General features: G+C 40.1%; 1 protein-coding gene across 3 annotated transcripts in view; it reads left to right on the top strand.

Moving 5' to 3' along the window:
* Positions 1 to 6,052, top strand: part of LOC101977326 (beta-galactosidase-1-like protein 2) — a 51,719-nt gene extending 45,667 nt beyond the window's left edge. For all 3 annotated transcript variants that reach the window (XM_078047351.1, XM_078047354.1, XM_078047352.1), the window contains 7 exons: positions 2,084 to 2,152; positions 2,652 to 2,739; positions 3,500 to 3,587; positions 3,878 to 3,989; positions 4,594 to 4,710; positions 4,844 to 4,907; positions 5,766 to 6,052. In XM_078047351.1, the coding sequence (XP_077903477.1) occupies positions 2,084 to 2,152; positions 2,652 to 2,739; positions 3,500 to 3,587; positions 3,878 to 3,989; positions 4,594 to 4,710; positions 4,844 to 4,907; positions 5,766 to 5,773 (546 nt within the window). In that variant the 3' untranslated portion in view covers positions 5,774 to 6,052. The remainder of the gene's footprint in view (positions 1 to 2,083; positions 2,153 to 2,651; positions 2,740 to 3,499; positions 3,588 to 3,877; positions 3,990 to 4,593; positions 4,711 to 4,843; positions 4,908 to 5,765) is intronic.
* The last annotated feature ends 10,542 nt before the right edge of the window (positions 6,053 to 16,594 follow it).

Raw genomic sequence — 16,594 nt, forward strand, 5'->3', positions numbered from 1 at the left:
GCTGCTCACCTTATGGTGACCAGGAGGCAAATAGAGAGGGCAGAAGAGGTAATCCCAAATGTCCTAACTTCCACTAGCTCCTATCTCCTACATTTTCTATTACTTCCCAATAGCACCGCAGATTGGGGGACAAGACTTTAGTTAATGGGCCTTTGGGGTACACTCCAGACCCAAACCATAATACTCAGAGAAACTAAATGACTTTCAAAAGCTGTTCAACTAGAAAGCTGCAGAACTGCAACTGAAGCCTTCATCACATGGCTTCAAGTTAAGAGCTGTTTTCTCTAAGCATTGTGAAATTTTCTTGCTGTCATACTTTTCATATCATCTTCCTCCCCGGCTTCCAGTATAGGTCAATTATAGGTCAAGGTTAGAAAATCCAAACTCTGAAGTACTCAGAAATTCAAAGCTTGTTGAGTGCCAATATGATGCTCAAAAAGTTTCAGATTTTGGATTTTTGGATTAGGAATGTCCAACTTGCACAGTCTATGAATATTAACAGCAAAAAAAAAAATCCAAAATCTGAAACACTTCAGGTCCTCAAGACTTCAGACAAGGGATATTCAACCTCTACTTCTATTTTGTGTCTTCAGCCGTCCTCTCCCTATCTTTAGCTACAGACCATATTTCTTACTGTTTCCTGTACATTTATCCTTACAGTGTATGTTCCATAATTTTCAAATTCATCACATCCAAAGCAAAACTCACTATCTTCCTAACTAAGCCTCATATTGGCTTATATACTCACATCCTCTCAACCTACAAATATTGTTCTCTTGTTCTCTTTACTGCTTTTCTTTATTACTTATTTTCAACTGGTCCCTGTGTGGTTCAGTATTATTCAGTTGTTCTTTTAATATACAGACTGTTATTGCATTAGACTTGTTCTTGTGTTTCACATCTCCTATTGGAATGTCACAATCTCTTACTATTTCAGACTGCTTGCTCTCATCCTCTGACCTCTTCCTTGCTGAACACATAGTGCTGTCAGTGTTTTCTCTCTCAGGTAAAAGTCTCATCATGGCTACTTCTCTTCTTACAGTCATTCTTTAATTCCACGATTCACCCATCACCATACCTGTGAAGTAGCTTGGGGTCTGCTGCTGTTTAGGATCTGTCATTCCTTTCTCATTAGTTCCACAGTAGTCTGTCCACTAGTTTAGTGTCTCCATGGTTGCCACTATCATTGTGTTCTGATCATTTCTTTGTATAGTTCCTTGGGTTCCTCAATGGCCAGCTTTATTTTAACCTAGATGAACTCCTCCCTATGGAAATATTTAGTTCAACAGTAGTTGTTCAATAAATGGTCATAAGATATATAAACCTTATAATTAAACTCCAAGATTAAAATGTGAATTATGCATTTTTAGCATTAATATTTTTGTTTTTAATATTTGTGAATTTTTATTGTTCTTCCTAGTCAAATCTCATTTGAAAATTTGTGGTTTTAATTTAAATAATATAAAAAGCAAAATTATTTGTCCTTATTTGGTCTTATATGGCTACAGTGGATTCTTCTGATTGACTTATTAATCTAAGGCTGAACAATATGATAGGTAATAGAAAAGAAATAGATGATCTCTAAAACCAGGTAGAGTATGGCAGCAGATTAGAATTTCTAGATAAGAATCTGGTTCATCTGGCAAAACTGGGTCTATTGCAGAGTTGAACCCTTGGGGAAAGGCACTCTGACAGAACAGTTGCTGTTTCTCTAATTCTCTTGCTCTCCCTTTGCCATCATTTCCCTCACAATACTGATTTGTTATCTACTTTATTTTCCCACTAATCTTCAGATCTTTTTGATTTTTTTCCCCCCTCTACATCCTGCAGTGGAGCTAGGGCCCATATTCCATATCAGGACACTATTGAATAGACCTCATCTCGAGCATCTCAACACTGTTCTACATTACATATAATCTGTTTTTGTGAACTTATGATCAGCTTATAGATTTCTGGGAGACAAAATTCATTATTTCTGATGTTTGTCTTTTCAAGTCTGTTTCCGTTTTTTTTTGTTTGTTTGTTTGTCTGTTTGTTTGTTTTGCTTATGAGGACCTAACAGTACTTTCTTCTTCTTTGGCAGGTGTTTTTGGATGACAAGCACGTGGGAATCCTGGATCATTCCAAAGATGAGCTAACCATTCAGATACATGTATATAACCAAATGCTAATTGACAAATAATTCTAGCACCTGCTAGGCCATGTACCCAACTATATGTGTGGTCTGCTCTATAATAGCACATTTTCTCCTTCCCTGCCTTTTGGATTGATCCTTGCATAGGAACCCAATAGGAACAAGGGAAGGTTGTATACATCTCTAAGGTACAGATACATATGATTTGAGGGAGCAAAGATTTTTTATTTTGAATATTTTCTGCTCAAAAAGCAGGTTGGTCACTGGTTTCAATAGCATCTTAGATGAAGTGTTTGGGTTCCTCTTTCCTCCCTAGAAGACTTGGCCCAGAAAGTGGGGGGATGAAAAGGAAGGGCAGGAACCCAAGGGTTTGCCTGGCTTAGAGCTGGAGATCCACAGGGTTCTGCTAGCTGTTAGTCACCCTGCCCTTGTTCTCATCTCAGCTTTAGGGAAGGCCCAGCAGGTATGCAGAATAGTACCTGAGTAGTATTCACTCTGGTGGGTCTGTCTTCCACAGGACCACCAGGAATACCACATTCTAAGGATCTTGGTGGAGAATCAAGGCCGACTCTCCTCTGGGAAGAGCATGAACCAGCAGAGAAAAGGTGGGCTCCAGATGCAGATGCTGAGAACCCGCAGCACTCCGGACTGAGAGCAGATGGAAACAGGCATATGGTTGGAAGAGAGCATGCTCTTTGGCTGTGAGACACCTATGTATAGAAACTGTGATGATTCCTTTGTGTTCTGTAATTACCAAGCAGAGCCAGCACTGGGCATTTTTTTTGGTGAGGGGGGGGCAGGGAGGATTTCAAAAGTAGCTCCATCAGGAGAAAGCTATAGAGGTCTCCCTGGCCAGGGGTCCTCTCTCAGGATTTTGCCCCTTCCTTCCTAGGAGGCTAGACCTGTGTATGTCCTTCTCTGAACCCCAGAACTCCCAGGCCGAGTCACACACCTTCCTTCTACCCTTAGTGATTTGATATGAATGAATGTTCCAACTAGTCTGAAGCCCTGTGCCAGCCAGACCTGGCAGGAGTTGCTGTGACCTCTGTGCAATAAATGTGGAAGAGGCAGGCACCATCTAGGAGAGATGTATACTTAGAAGGAAAAAATGTATGTAGGATTTGGGATAGAGATGTAGCTCATGGGTAGAGTGCTTGCTTAGCATTTGTGAGGTCCTGGGTTCAGTCCCTAGTACTGCAAGAAAAAAGAGAGACAGGCAGACAGACAGACAGACACAGGAGAAAAATTGTGTGTAGGAGTTTACGGAAACCTTACAATGGGGCTGGAATCCCTGGTTATTGTCTGTACATATCTCTGCACCCTTCCAGTCTCCTTTATGTCCCCCTTTTTTCCAATATCCTATAGGTTTAACTGGGGATATTTATCTGAACAATTCTCCATTAAGAAAATTTACAATATACAGCCTGGAAATGAAAAGTGTATTCATAAAAAGGTAGGTGCCTGACCATTGATTCTAGGTGATTGATAAAGATGGAGAGCATGTAGATATGGAAGAAGCCTTAGAGTTCCTCCAGATGCACCTCTGAGTTTTCAGATAAGGAAATCAGAAATCAGAATGTTGAAGAAAATAATTCCATGTTTTGTAGCTGTGTGGAGGCAGCTGGAATCATGACTTACTGCATTATACATGCTGAAGGCATAGCCAGTGCCATAGTGGGGGACACCAGATTTCAGGGAAAAGACTGAAGAAAGGTATGACAATCCTATTTGACTTCCTTTTAGGAAACTCCCCCAAATCTGGAAGCCAATCACAGAGAAAGTTAAGGGCCCTGCCTTCTTCCTTGGTTACCTGAAAATCAGTGGTGATCCCAGAGACACCTTTATACAACTGGAGGTTAGTACAATTTATCCCTTGCCAATGTGCCATCCAGCTACACACCCCTAAGAACCTTTTAACAAAGCTCATTTAGTGTATAGTCCCTGCCCTGTGTGAGGGAATATAAGCTCCCAAAGACCTCAGCTATTCTACAGCCATCTGGGAGATTGTCTCTCCCCCAGGGTTAAGTAAGGCAGGGTTAGAAAGTAAACAAATATGACAGAGATCTGAGGAGTTGCCAGCACATATTGGCTGCCACACCTGAAATTCTGCAACTCTAGCTGTTTTGAGCCTGGCATATTTTAACGAGTACCTGATGATAAGTGGAAATTCTCTCTCCTGGCTTGGGGCAGACACAGGGAGATGAATTAGAAATTAGTGCCTCCCTGAGGCTTGGATGCTGAGTTAATCCCCTATCAGAGACAGTATCACAAGACTCTGGATTTACCTGCCACATAAGATTTTAGTTGGTATTCCACCCTGTTTGGGTATATCTATACTGTGATTTGGTGTGTCAGTGGTGTATGAGGTGTGTGTGTGTGTGTTTGTATGTGTGTGTTCATCCCTTATGTCTTTACATCTAGAATTTATAACCTGAATCCTGCATTCTCATGATTTTCAGGGCTGGAATAAAGGAGTAGTATTCATCAATGGACAAAACCTAGGACGCTACTGGAGTATAGGACCCCAGGAAACTCTCTACCTTCCAGGACCCTGGCTCCATACTGGAACAAATGAGGTGAACCCACGTGGTGCCCCATCTCCACCAGGCTACTTCCTTTGAGTTCTTCTGCCTTGCTTCTGAGATGAAGCTTGAATTTCATGACTGCCCCCACAGGATTTTTGTTTTTGTTTTGTTTTGTTTTTTGCAGATTATCTTGTTTGAGGAATTGGAAAGTGGCATAGAGGTTGGGTTTAAAATGGAATCTCATTTAGGTATGGCAATCTCTTTGTTTATTTTTGTGGTACTGAGGACAAAACTGAGGGCCTTGTGCATGCCAGAAAAGTACTCTACCCTGAACTACATCCCTAGTCCCTCAGTATGGCATTCTGAAGGGTAATGAGCTTTTTGGATCTTCTAGATGTAATAGAGATGTTTTAAAAGGCAGGCTGTGCATTATCTCCTAGGACCTTGAAGCCTGCCTCTGCAAACAGTGGATAATATTTTCTCTTGTACCTGTCATAGCCCCATTCATGCCCTCCTGTTTCAAGATGAACTAATTAATTCCATTCTCTGACACCCTTACCCCAATTCCCTTAGCCTCCTTTCCCAGCATTCCTACTATATTTTCAGGGTCCCTTTTCTTATTGTGATCCAATCCAAACATGCCTCTTACTTATCTTTTCTGAGATATATTGTGCTTCCTAGGGCTTTTTCTCAGGCTTCCATATTACATAATTCCAAGACACTTTTTTCTGGTTGCTGTAGGCAGGGAATGTATGGACTAATTATACAAAGCCCAACTATTGCAGAAGTTCTATGTTTATGTCTAGAGAATGCCCACTTTTTGGGTCCCTAGCCTCCCTTGTACCTTTTGTTGGTAGTTAGATCCCAGTATCCTTCTTTGTTTTTTTTCCCCCTTTCTTTTTTATTTGCATGTTAGACATGGAACCCAGGGTCTTGTGCATGTTTGGCAGTGAGTCCACCCCTGGGCTATATCCTCAGCCCCAGATATACTTTTGGCAAACCACTCTCCCTTCAGTAGAGTCTTTGTGGACCTAATAATCAAGCTGTGCTTCCTCCCCATTGGTCACATGTGACATACAATAGACCAACCACATTTTCTTTTCCAGGGTATTGAGTCATAAGTGGTGTGTAGTAAATGGACTGAGCTGTCATGTGAGCAGTGGGCCTGTGAGTAACCCATCAATCCTGGCACTTTGATCACCACAACCACCCTGGCTTCTCGATTCAGCTCCAGCTGCCTGGAGTCTACCATCCACTTCCTGATCTTCCAGCATACCACACTTCTGGCTTAAGTTATCCCATCTGTTTCTCATGTTTACTACAAAATAAGTCTACCCAGTGCCACCTTAAAAGCTATAGTGACCACCAAATAAAATGTTGAAAAAAATGAGAAGATACTCAGAATACTTGATCTCATAAGTATAAATTGAAAGCAACAAGTCAAATAAAATACAAATGCATGCAGGAAATGACACACAATTCATATATATGCTTTGTGAGTTTTAAATGCACTGTTTTCCTTTTATTGATCTTTCCATGCCATTGGTATTCCATGCTCAGGTAAAAACCAGTTGTTCTTAGAGGCTGTCAACCTCTCCTTACCACCATTAGTACCTGACTCAATGTCCTTTTTGATTCCCTGCTCTTACTCTGGGTTCTCCTATGGATGGTCCCAACCCTTCTCAGCCATAACAAAGGGCAGAGAGAAGTATCTGAGCTCCTGGAGTGAATCAGCTTGGCCCAGTACAGGAGGAGGGTAGACTTACAGAGTTTGGTTTTTCAAACCATTATAAATTCAACATGGTGGGATAGCTGACAGGCTGTCTGGGCAGCTTGCAAAAGGTGAGTTGGCATGATATTAAGGGCTACCGAGGGGACTACCAAGCCAAGACAAAAAGGAATCTCAGCCAGATCTTGGAAGCTCCCTGACCTCAAAAGAGGGCCAGGGTCAGGCCAGTTGCACAGAGGCCACTAGACCCTAGTCAGCCCAGAAGCTTAAGATCATGCATATCCTCTTTTAACCTACATCTGTAAATGTTAGTGGCCAGCTATCCTTATATTTAAAAAAGTAAGGAGCTACTTGCTTTGGTGTTTCCTTCATGTTCCATGCTGACTCCATTGTCTCATCTGAAGCCCATTAAGAAAGCAGAACAAATCTTAATTCCCTCTGTTTCTTTCTTCTCCCCTCCTTTACTGAGAGCCCCTAAGTATCATGTTTCCCCATATCATAATCTTTTACCTTAACACTACGGCACACCCTCACAGTCACCTAGAAGGCTTGTTAAAACATTGATTTCTGGTCCTCATCCCTGAAATTTGATTTGGTTGGTATGGGGTGGGGGCCTGAGGATATGTATTTCTAACAAATTTGCAGTGATTCTTATATTGCTGGTCTGCAGGGGGTCACACTTTGACAAACTTTGCCATAAAGCAGGCTCTCAACTACGTAGTCTTGTGAGGCCAGATACTTCTTTGTGATGGGGATTGACCTAATCATGGTAGGATGTTTAGCAGGCTCCCTAGTCTCTCTACTTATTACATGCTAGAATCACCCACCCCGGAGTTGTGATAATCCACAATGTCTCATCAGATATCATTAAGTATCCTCGGGGGATCAGAACTCCTCCAAGTGTCCACATTGCTGAGGGGCATACCTGATTGGGCCAGAAATGACACTTTTGCTCCTCTATTGGAAAGCACTGGAACTGGGGCCTTAGAGATCAACCCTAAATTTATAAAAGGTAGAAAGGAATTTGGGAAGTTATCTTTTGGGACAATGTCTATCTGGGACCCCAAGTCTATTCTGCACAACACTAAGTTCTAAATAACAGAAACAGACTATTATTTTTCTCTTTTTCTTGTATTACTTTTGAAACAAATTCTTATATTCTCAAAGATAAATGGGTTCCTTAGGTGAATTGGGGTAAAGATTATGCCTGGGGGAGGCTAAAGATAAAAATATATTACTCCCTTTAACACCTATCAGCAAGCAAACAAGACATGGGATGATGCACACATTATATACATGAAAGGGAATAAATAGCTCATCACTGGTGCCAGGTCTTCTGTCCTCTATCTTCATGACCACCAAGGGTTCTAGGCAATGTGGAGAGCTCTCAGACCTGCCATGCACTGTCATCCAAGTTATTCACTGGAAGAAAGTTTAAGGAGGAGAAGATTGTATGGCAGTGGTGATTCTTCCCCAATAACCAGAAGTTAGCATCTTTGGTGAAATACTGGATCAAATTATAGAAAATAGTTTTTGTCCCCAAGTTAGGTGAAGTGTATTTGCCCTTTCATTGTGTCTTTATGTTCTATCTTGATTTTAGGCATATAGGAGATGCACAAATAAGCTAAATTTAATTGCATTGAATATTCCCACCTAGATTCTGAAAAAAAAAATTGAACAGGGATACTAAATATCAATTTTATTTTTATTTTGTGGGGGTGGGGATTGAACCCAGGGCCTCACACATACTAGTAAGTACTTATCATTGAGCTATAACTCCTTAAAATTTGTGCTCCTCGTACCTCAGCCTCCTGAGTTACGGGGATTACAGCTGAATATCACTGAGCCTGGCATCACCATCCTTTTTTTTCCATATTTTTAAAAATTGTGCATTGTAATTGTACATATTCTACATGTACTCAGTAAAACAATATAATTTGGCCAACGTCATTCCCCAGCTCACCTCCTTTTAACATTTATTTATTTATGCTAGGGATTGAATCCAGGAACACTTCAATCACTGGGCCACATCCTTCTATTTATTTTTGAGACAATGTTTCACTAAATTGTTTAGGACCTCACTAAATTGTGGAGGCTATCTTTGAACTTGCTATCCTCCTGCCTCATCTCTCAAATTGCTGGGATTACAGGCATGTATCCTCATGTCCAGCCTCATCCTCCCTTTTTAAAGCAAGTTAAATTTATTTTGTTTTTTTTAATTTTTTCTTTTATTTAATTCTTTCTTGATGCATTATAATTATACATAATAGATTCATTGTTGCATATTTATACATGCACACAATATAACAGTATATTTGGGTCAGTTTTGTTCTCCAGTACCTTTCCTTTCCCTGATCCCCTTCCTCTATTCTATTGATCTCCTGTCTAGTATCATAAGATCTCTAATCCCAACCTTTTTTTTTTCTCTCTACTTTCTTTCTACATATGAGAAAAAACATATGACCCTTGACTTTCTGAGTCTGACTTATCTCATTTACCATGATGTTCTCTACTCACATCCATTTGCTTGCAAATGACATGGTTTCATTCTTCAAATAAAAATCAATTGTGTATATATACCACAACACCCGGGTTGGGGGAAACTATATGGAAAATACAAATTGTGGTTGCTTTTGGCACATGCATAAAAGGAGAGAAAATGATTGAGATGGGGGACTAGGAGGCTGGCTGTAGCCACTCTGCAGACTTGACATCCTTTAGATGATACCTTAATCTCAATTCCCATGCCAGCATGGCACCACTGGGGGCAAGTTTCAGACACTCTGCCACCTGAAGTGCAGTTGACTTGCCATCCTGACTTGTTCACCAACATGTGCATGAGCAAGTGTCTCATTTGTTTTGTCTGACTAGGAGAAATCCTGAGTGTAGTCCTCTCATTTTGAAGAGAAGGCAAAACATACCCAATAGAGAAAACTTGTTCTCTGGAGAAAGAAACGTGGATTCACATGTCACCTAACCATCAGTATCATCCTCTAAAGTTATTTTAGTAGCTTAGTCCAGAGATGGGGTGACACACTGTTGCTGACTTGCAGCAATAATCAGAGGAAGGCTCCTCAGAGAGATGAGGCTTGCTGCATTGCTTCTACTTTCCAGATGTCATTAGCACCTAGGCCTCCAGTTGCAACAACCCCAAATGATTCCAGGCATCACCAAATGTCTTCTGGGGGTAAAAATTCCTCTAGGTGAGAGCACTCTACCATGGGGCATTTCTGTTTCTCCCAATCAGAAATGACACTTTTCTAGGCTGGGTACATATCTCATAGATTGTGTGCTTAGCATGCTCAAAGCCCTAGTTCTACACAGGAATACACAAAAGCATACACAAAAGAAATGACACTCTTTCTACCCCATAGAAAAACACTAGAACTGGGGCTTCATATATCAACCCTTAATGAATAAAAGGCAAATATGAAAGGATTTGGGAAATCCTGTTTCAAGATGATGGTGAATCTTTGGCTCCATTTTTCCTCTGTATAATTCTAGTTCTGAATAAACAAGGCTGAGGTACATCTCTAAAGCTGGTCATGTGCCTCTTGCAGTAAGAATTTTTCCATCCAAAAGCATTGAATTTCCTCTTGTTATGATTTGAATGTGTATTTTTTCTCCCAAGGGCCAATGTATTGGAGACTGGGTCCCCAAGGTGGTAGTGTTTGAAGATGATGGATCCTTTAAGAAGTGGACCTAGTGGGGGTTGTTAAGGTCATTGAAGATGTACTCTTAGAAGGAATTAATGTAGCTTTCAAGGGACTCCTTGAGTTCTCAGAAGAGTGAGTTATAAAAATGAATGCAACCCCTAAATCACTCTCTGGCTTCCTGTTTTAAGACACAATCTCTCCCCTCACATGGGCTCCTGCCACCATTGTGATATCATCTGTTGTTTGGAGACTGAATAAATGGGGCTTTCCCAGTCTTGAAATCTAAGCCTCCAAAATTATGATCTAAATGAACATTTTTTTCTTTTCAAAATTAGCTGGCCTCAGATATTTTGTTATAGCACTGGAAAATGAACTAACACACCTCTTGTTTACCTATATAGTTGAGATTTTTATTTTGCTTTAATGAAATCCATGAAAAAAAAAAAGAAAAGAAAAGCCAGTTTTTGGAAAGGAGATTAGGTTAAATAATATACTCCAAGGGTATTAGAGCAGAGTTAAGAAAGAGCCTAGTGCTATGGAGCTGTCTATGGCTGCAGCTTCTCACTGTTGGTGTGTATCACAATCATCTGGAGAGCTAACAACAAATGGAGAGGTCCAGGCTAGTGGAAGTAGCATAAGGCCTGGACATTTGCCTCAGCTTCCTGAGTCACTAGGATTATAAGCATATGTCACCACATGTGGCTCAAAAATTTTTTTAATTTTTAAGTGTTTACTAATTCATTTAAAATAATGACAATAAATCCATGATGTTGTATGAAATATAAAAAGTATATTTTTTAAAAAAGTCAAAATATTTTTTTTCAGCAAAATCTACTTCAGATATTAGGTATGTTACATCTTTTAGAAAAATATTTAGGTTATTAGCAGAAATAAAATAATGTTTACCAGCTGGTAAGTAACACTAGTACTTTATTTTCCCTTTCCATATTAGTAATGCAAAAACAGAAGGTAAATCTCAGTTGAGATTTAATCAATTTGAGATATTTAATTTTGAATTGTCAAATAATGTTACTTATTAACAAGAACATTCCAAAAATCTGTAAATAATATACTAAGAAATAAAGGCTTTTACATCTAATGATTTTACTTGCATGTATTTTCATATGCTTTCCCCCTCCCCTTTTTTGCAATGTGGCAATCAAACCCAGGACTTCATACATGCTAGGCAAGTGCTCTACTGCTGAGCTACATTCTCAGCACTTTTCATGTTTTCTTACATGGGAGAGAAAGGAGTAATGCTTCATACATGCTGGAGCATAACTGACTTTCTCTTTGTTTTTAATATATAGAGCTCTCTTGGATCCATGGGAATGTGTGTGACATGAGGACATCATCTACCTAGCATGGTTTGGTAATGGAAAGCTGAGAATATAATGTGTTAGTTATATCATTGTATATTGATGTAGAAATTTTCAGCAGTATTAGGTGGTACAAGCGTATAATCCCAGTGACTGGGGAGACTGAGGATTGCAAGCATATAATCCCAGTGACAACTTAGTGAGACTCTGTCTCAAAACAAAAACAAAACAGCTGGGATTCAACTCAATGATAGAGCACCCTTGGGTTTAATTCTCAGTACAGGATAAAAGAAAAGCAGAAATTTTAAATCCTTCTAGTCATTTGTGGATTAAAATCCATCTATTAGAAATGCAATAGTAAAGAACTAAACCCACACATCTGTTCTTAGTCACGTCATCCATTTTTATTGCTTTTAGAATTATAAGCTCATTTATCTGATTGCCTACTTAACAACTCCATTGGGTTCCCTATCTCATCCCATCACCTTTTTCTCCCAGTCTGCACAGCTTGCAAATAGGAAGTCTGGAAGTCATGTTGGATCCACATTTTCCCCTGTCCCCATATCACATTTATTTATTTTTTAGTTTTCAGCGGACACAACATCTTTGTTTGTATTTGGTGCTGAGGATCAAACCCGGGCCACACACGTGCCAGGCGAGCGCGCTACCGCTTGAGCCACATCCCCAGCCCTGTGGCATTTGTTTTTGAATTTGCAACACAAGAACCCAGGAAGAAGAAATCGTTGGTGAGCTGCTGGGATCTGCTGCAACATAGGGTGATGGTGGTGGGGCGATTGGCCAACATTAAGAGCCACCAATAAGAACAGCAACTCAATATTAGTGGAGAATAAGCAGGATTTCTTGGCTGCAAAGGCATTCAGTGTACTTAGACCCCGCCTGCCAGCAGAAGGGGTCTGGTTTCAATAGTGATTTTTCACACTTTTATACAGAATCATTATTATAATGTCCTTTGCAAATGCTTTACACTTTGAAATGAAAAATCTTTTGTCTATTCATCATGTTCTTAACAATATTAAATGTGGAAAAGTATGGCAATTTCCAACAAGATGTTGTACTAGTAGGTCTCCAGCCCAACCCTAGATATGCATAGAGACTGTAACCTGTGTGCAAAGGTAACAGTTGTCTTCCCACTGTAACAGCTACTCCTTTAGGTGAGGTTTTTTTTTTTTTTTTTTTTTTTTTGTGTGTGTGTGTGTGTGTGTGTTGTTTTTAAGCTTGGTTGCCATAGAAAGATTCCATTCTGCATTCTTTTTGAAGGTCTGGGTGATCCCTCAGGAAAATGAAAGCTTGCACTTATTGGAGCTCTCCCTATTATCCTTGTCTCCTGCAAAGAGGAACGTATAGAAAGAGAGCAAGAACCCATTTGGGCAAGGTCAAGAAGTAGCAGAGAAGCAAAGAAAGCTGCCATCTGAGCATAAGATGCAATGTTTGAATGGGACATCTCAGCCCAAAGTGATGGGGAGTGCCTCTTAACTTTAGACATGAATGAGAGTTCCCACCAATTTTAGCCTCGAGTGAGATTTCATTATGTTCAGGTGGTCTGGAGATAAAGTTGACAGGGTAAGAGGAAGAGAAAAAGTCCCTTTACCTTAATGAGCACCAGCAATCAGGAACATGTATTTGCTAGCCTTCAGACTATGCCAGGGAGTGCCCTGACCAATAGTCCTAAACTATTAGACAGGGCCTATCCACCAAAATGATGGAAAAAGGAAGCCCCAGCTTCTTGTGCTATAAGGGCCAGGGATGACTGAATTCCAACTGAGAATATCTTTCAATTTTACAAGGTACCTTGATATCCTTGCCAAAACTGTTAGTTGTGGCTCAATATGCCTTCCAGTCATCAAGAAACAAAGGCGTAGATTACAAGTAGTTCGGAACAGGCAAATAAACTAGGTGCTGAACACCAAATGTTTCAGAGCAAGGACCCGCCACGTTGCTGAGGCAGCCTCGGTTGTTGTGGTGCTCACAGAATTGCAGTTTTTATGGAAAGTAAGTCCTTTCCTTGCCTCAATTTCCTGTCCCCTTAATTGGTTTATTACCCTTTGCATATCTCTCAGCAAACTTTCTTTGAAATGGTCTAGACGTCCTGGTTTCTAGGGTGATTGGGCAGTATGACATACTTTCAGCAATAAGGGAGAGTCCTGGTGACATGACATCATTTGGAAACAGTAGTTTCCCTTGATGGGTTATAATTAACTATTGCCGGGGGAAGATCTGGATTAAAGATGAGGATTAAACCTAGGGTGCTGTACAACCAATTTTCTGAAGCTCATCTGCTTCCATTGGTTCTCTACGGTTTTAAATTCCTCAAGGGATTATAAGTATCTACAGCTTGAGGAAAGTCAGATATTCCATTCCTCATTCTCCAAATTCTTGCCTGTTCTTATAAGTTCACTGTGTTTTCAGTTTTAGAACTCCCGGATTATTAAAATATGCATATACCTAATGTCTGTCCTTCATTGTTTATTTCTCTACCCACCTGTTGATAGTTACCTAATATTGTGACTTAGACAAAGGCAAATATGATTTTATTATTGCGGTATGACATGGCCTATATAATGGAAAATGCACTCTGATTTAATATGGTTTTTTTTTTAGAAATAACTTTTATTTTGAGTGGGTAATGAGGATTAAACCTAGGGTGCTGTACAACTGAGCTTCACACCAAGCCATTTATTTATTTGTTTGTTTATTTATTTATTATTTTAAAAGTTGCTGAGAGTCTCACTAAATTGCTGAGGCTGGCCTTGAACTTGTAATCTTCCTGCCCTAGTGTCTTGTCCTACTTACTAGGATTGCAGGTGTGTGCCATTGGAAATAACTTTTGACGAAGGTATTTGCAGTTGGTTTATTTTTGCCCTTTTGAATTCATTTTATTTCTTCTGGTGAATTCACTTTAGATTCTGATTGCTTAAATTAGTTTTGTTCTGTTTGATTGGAGGCTTTGACTCTGTCCATATGGTTCTTTTTCTGCACTTTACTCTTTGCTCTTTGGAGAATTGTTATTTTGGGTAGCTCTAGCTAGAATGCAGACATCAGAAAAGTTAAATTCCTGGCTGTTTGGGTCTAAAGGGAAAAGGAGGGGGGAGTTCTTTTTAAAAAAACTCATTTTTAAAATTTGTTCTATTTATATTGCCATGCTGGTTTGTCTTATGACTAAAATGTTAAAATAAGTAAATCTCTGACAAATGGGTCAATTTTAAATTTGTTGAAAAGGTAAAATTGAGGCAATGTCTTCAGAACTATTAACATACATTTTTCCTGTGTTGTTAGTTAATCAGGGTTATATTTATCTCTGATGTTTATTGCTTTCTATTTATTAAGCATAACAACTTTTGGGTTTTTTTGTTGTTGTTGTCACAGAAATGACTTAAAGTATTGATCATACTTGTTTAATACCTTAATTTTCAAGGATAATCTAAAAATAACAAAGTGGGCAAATATAAATGGGATAAATATTAATGTATTCAACAGAGATAAAACAGCTGAGTTATTTGTAATTAAAATACTGAAGCATTAACTGCTAAATGTAAACTCAACTCAATTTATAAAAAGAGAAAGGGATTCAAGATGGCAGACCAGAGGGAGGCAGCATCTGTGTCACTTCGTGACCTGAGAGTGAGAATATTGCTTCTCTGCGAGCAATATTCCTGCTTCCACACAGGAATCACGGCCACTGTGCCCATGCAGGGCTCCAGGCCTCAGTGTCAAAGTAGGTCTCCCAACTACTCACCCACATAGGACTACCAGGTGCCTGAGCAGGACCATAGGCATCAGCACCCACCACGTACCTGAGCAAAAATCCTGGATGCAGCTTCCACGCAGGACACTCAATAGCTAACCATGCACAGGATCTACAATTGCCACTCCTGTGTGGACCCCCATCAACCAACATGGGGCTTCCCCAGTTGCATCCATTTTGGGACTCTGAAGCAATGGAAATAGTTCCCTACCCACCGTAGCCCACTTGCACCAGGAAACTTCACATAGGATCTGAAGATAGCCACAGCCACATGCTGTACACCACAGACCCAGTCTCTGAACTCATCATCCCAGCTCCTTCCACCTGACCCAACACCCCATCGCTGAAAGCAAATGGCTTCATCTTGGGTCATCTCCAAAACATCACATTCTTTAGTGGGGGAAACTCCTAGATTGGAACTACAGCTGGCCAGTACTCAGTTTCTAACTCCACCTCTCCCCAGCAGTCATTAACCCTGCGTAGTGACTGCCCAATAAAAAACCATCTCTCAGTGGGGCAGGTGCGGAGCTTGCCTAAACCGCCACACACAAGAATCCTGGAGAGAATGGTTCCTTGTTAAGAAGCAGTAAGGGAGGGGCTGGGGATGTGGCTCAAGCGGTAGCGCGCTCACCTGGCGTGCGAGCGGCCCGGGTTCGATCCTCAGCACCACACACAAACAAAGATGTTGTGTCTGCCGAGAACTAAGAAAAAATAAATAAATATTAAAAAAATTCTCTCTCTCTCTATCCCCCTCTCTCTCACTCTCTCTTTAAAAAAAAAAAAATCACATACTATGTGACTCCATTTAAAAAAAAAAAAAAAAAAAGAAGCACTAAGGGAGAGGGTCAGTGTGATACAGTTTAGAGACTAACAGAGACCAGGAACTGGGAGGTCTTTAGACAAGATAAAGAGATAAGATCTGGTGTTCACATCATAAGAGCAGGCCCAAAAAGAGATCCCTGAGGTATATTCTCTCTTTGGGGATCATACCCCACTTCCAGGAGCCCTCTACCTAGGATCAACCCTCCCTCCCTGGTTACCTTTACCATCCTGAGGGCAGAGATACCAGCTAAAAACAGACGACCCCACCTATTGGATGAGAAGGGAAGCAGGAAAGACACTGATCTCCAACCAAAACAATCCTTGTTTCTTCCTCCAAGATATTTTTCCTTTTTTTTCTTTCTTCTCCCTCTCTATTCTCCTGCCCTTACACCCTCAACATATGTGAAACCAAGTACTTTGCATGAATTAGGATATTGAGGTCTGAGACAACTGAATAGTATATTACAGTTGTGTTGTACATACATTTTTTGTTTTTGTTTCTTCTTTTTTTCTCTTCAATTTTTACTATTTTACTATTTTTATTTTTCTTAATATATATATGTGTGTGTTTTATGTACTCTACTGTCTTCCCTCTTACTCATCTACCCCAAATTACTTCCTCTTTATTCTCCTGTTGCTAACCTTC

The sequence above is a fragment of the Ictidomys tridecemlineatus genome, chromosome 4, assembly GCF_052094955.1.
Source record: "Ictidomys tridecemlineatus isolate mIctTri1 chromosome 4, mIctTri1.hap1, whole genome shotgun sequence".
NCBI classification, from domain to species: Eukaryota; Metazoa; Chordata; class Mammalia; order Rodentia; family Sciuridae; genus Ictidomys; species Ictidomys tridecemlineatus.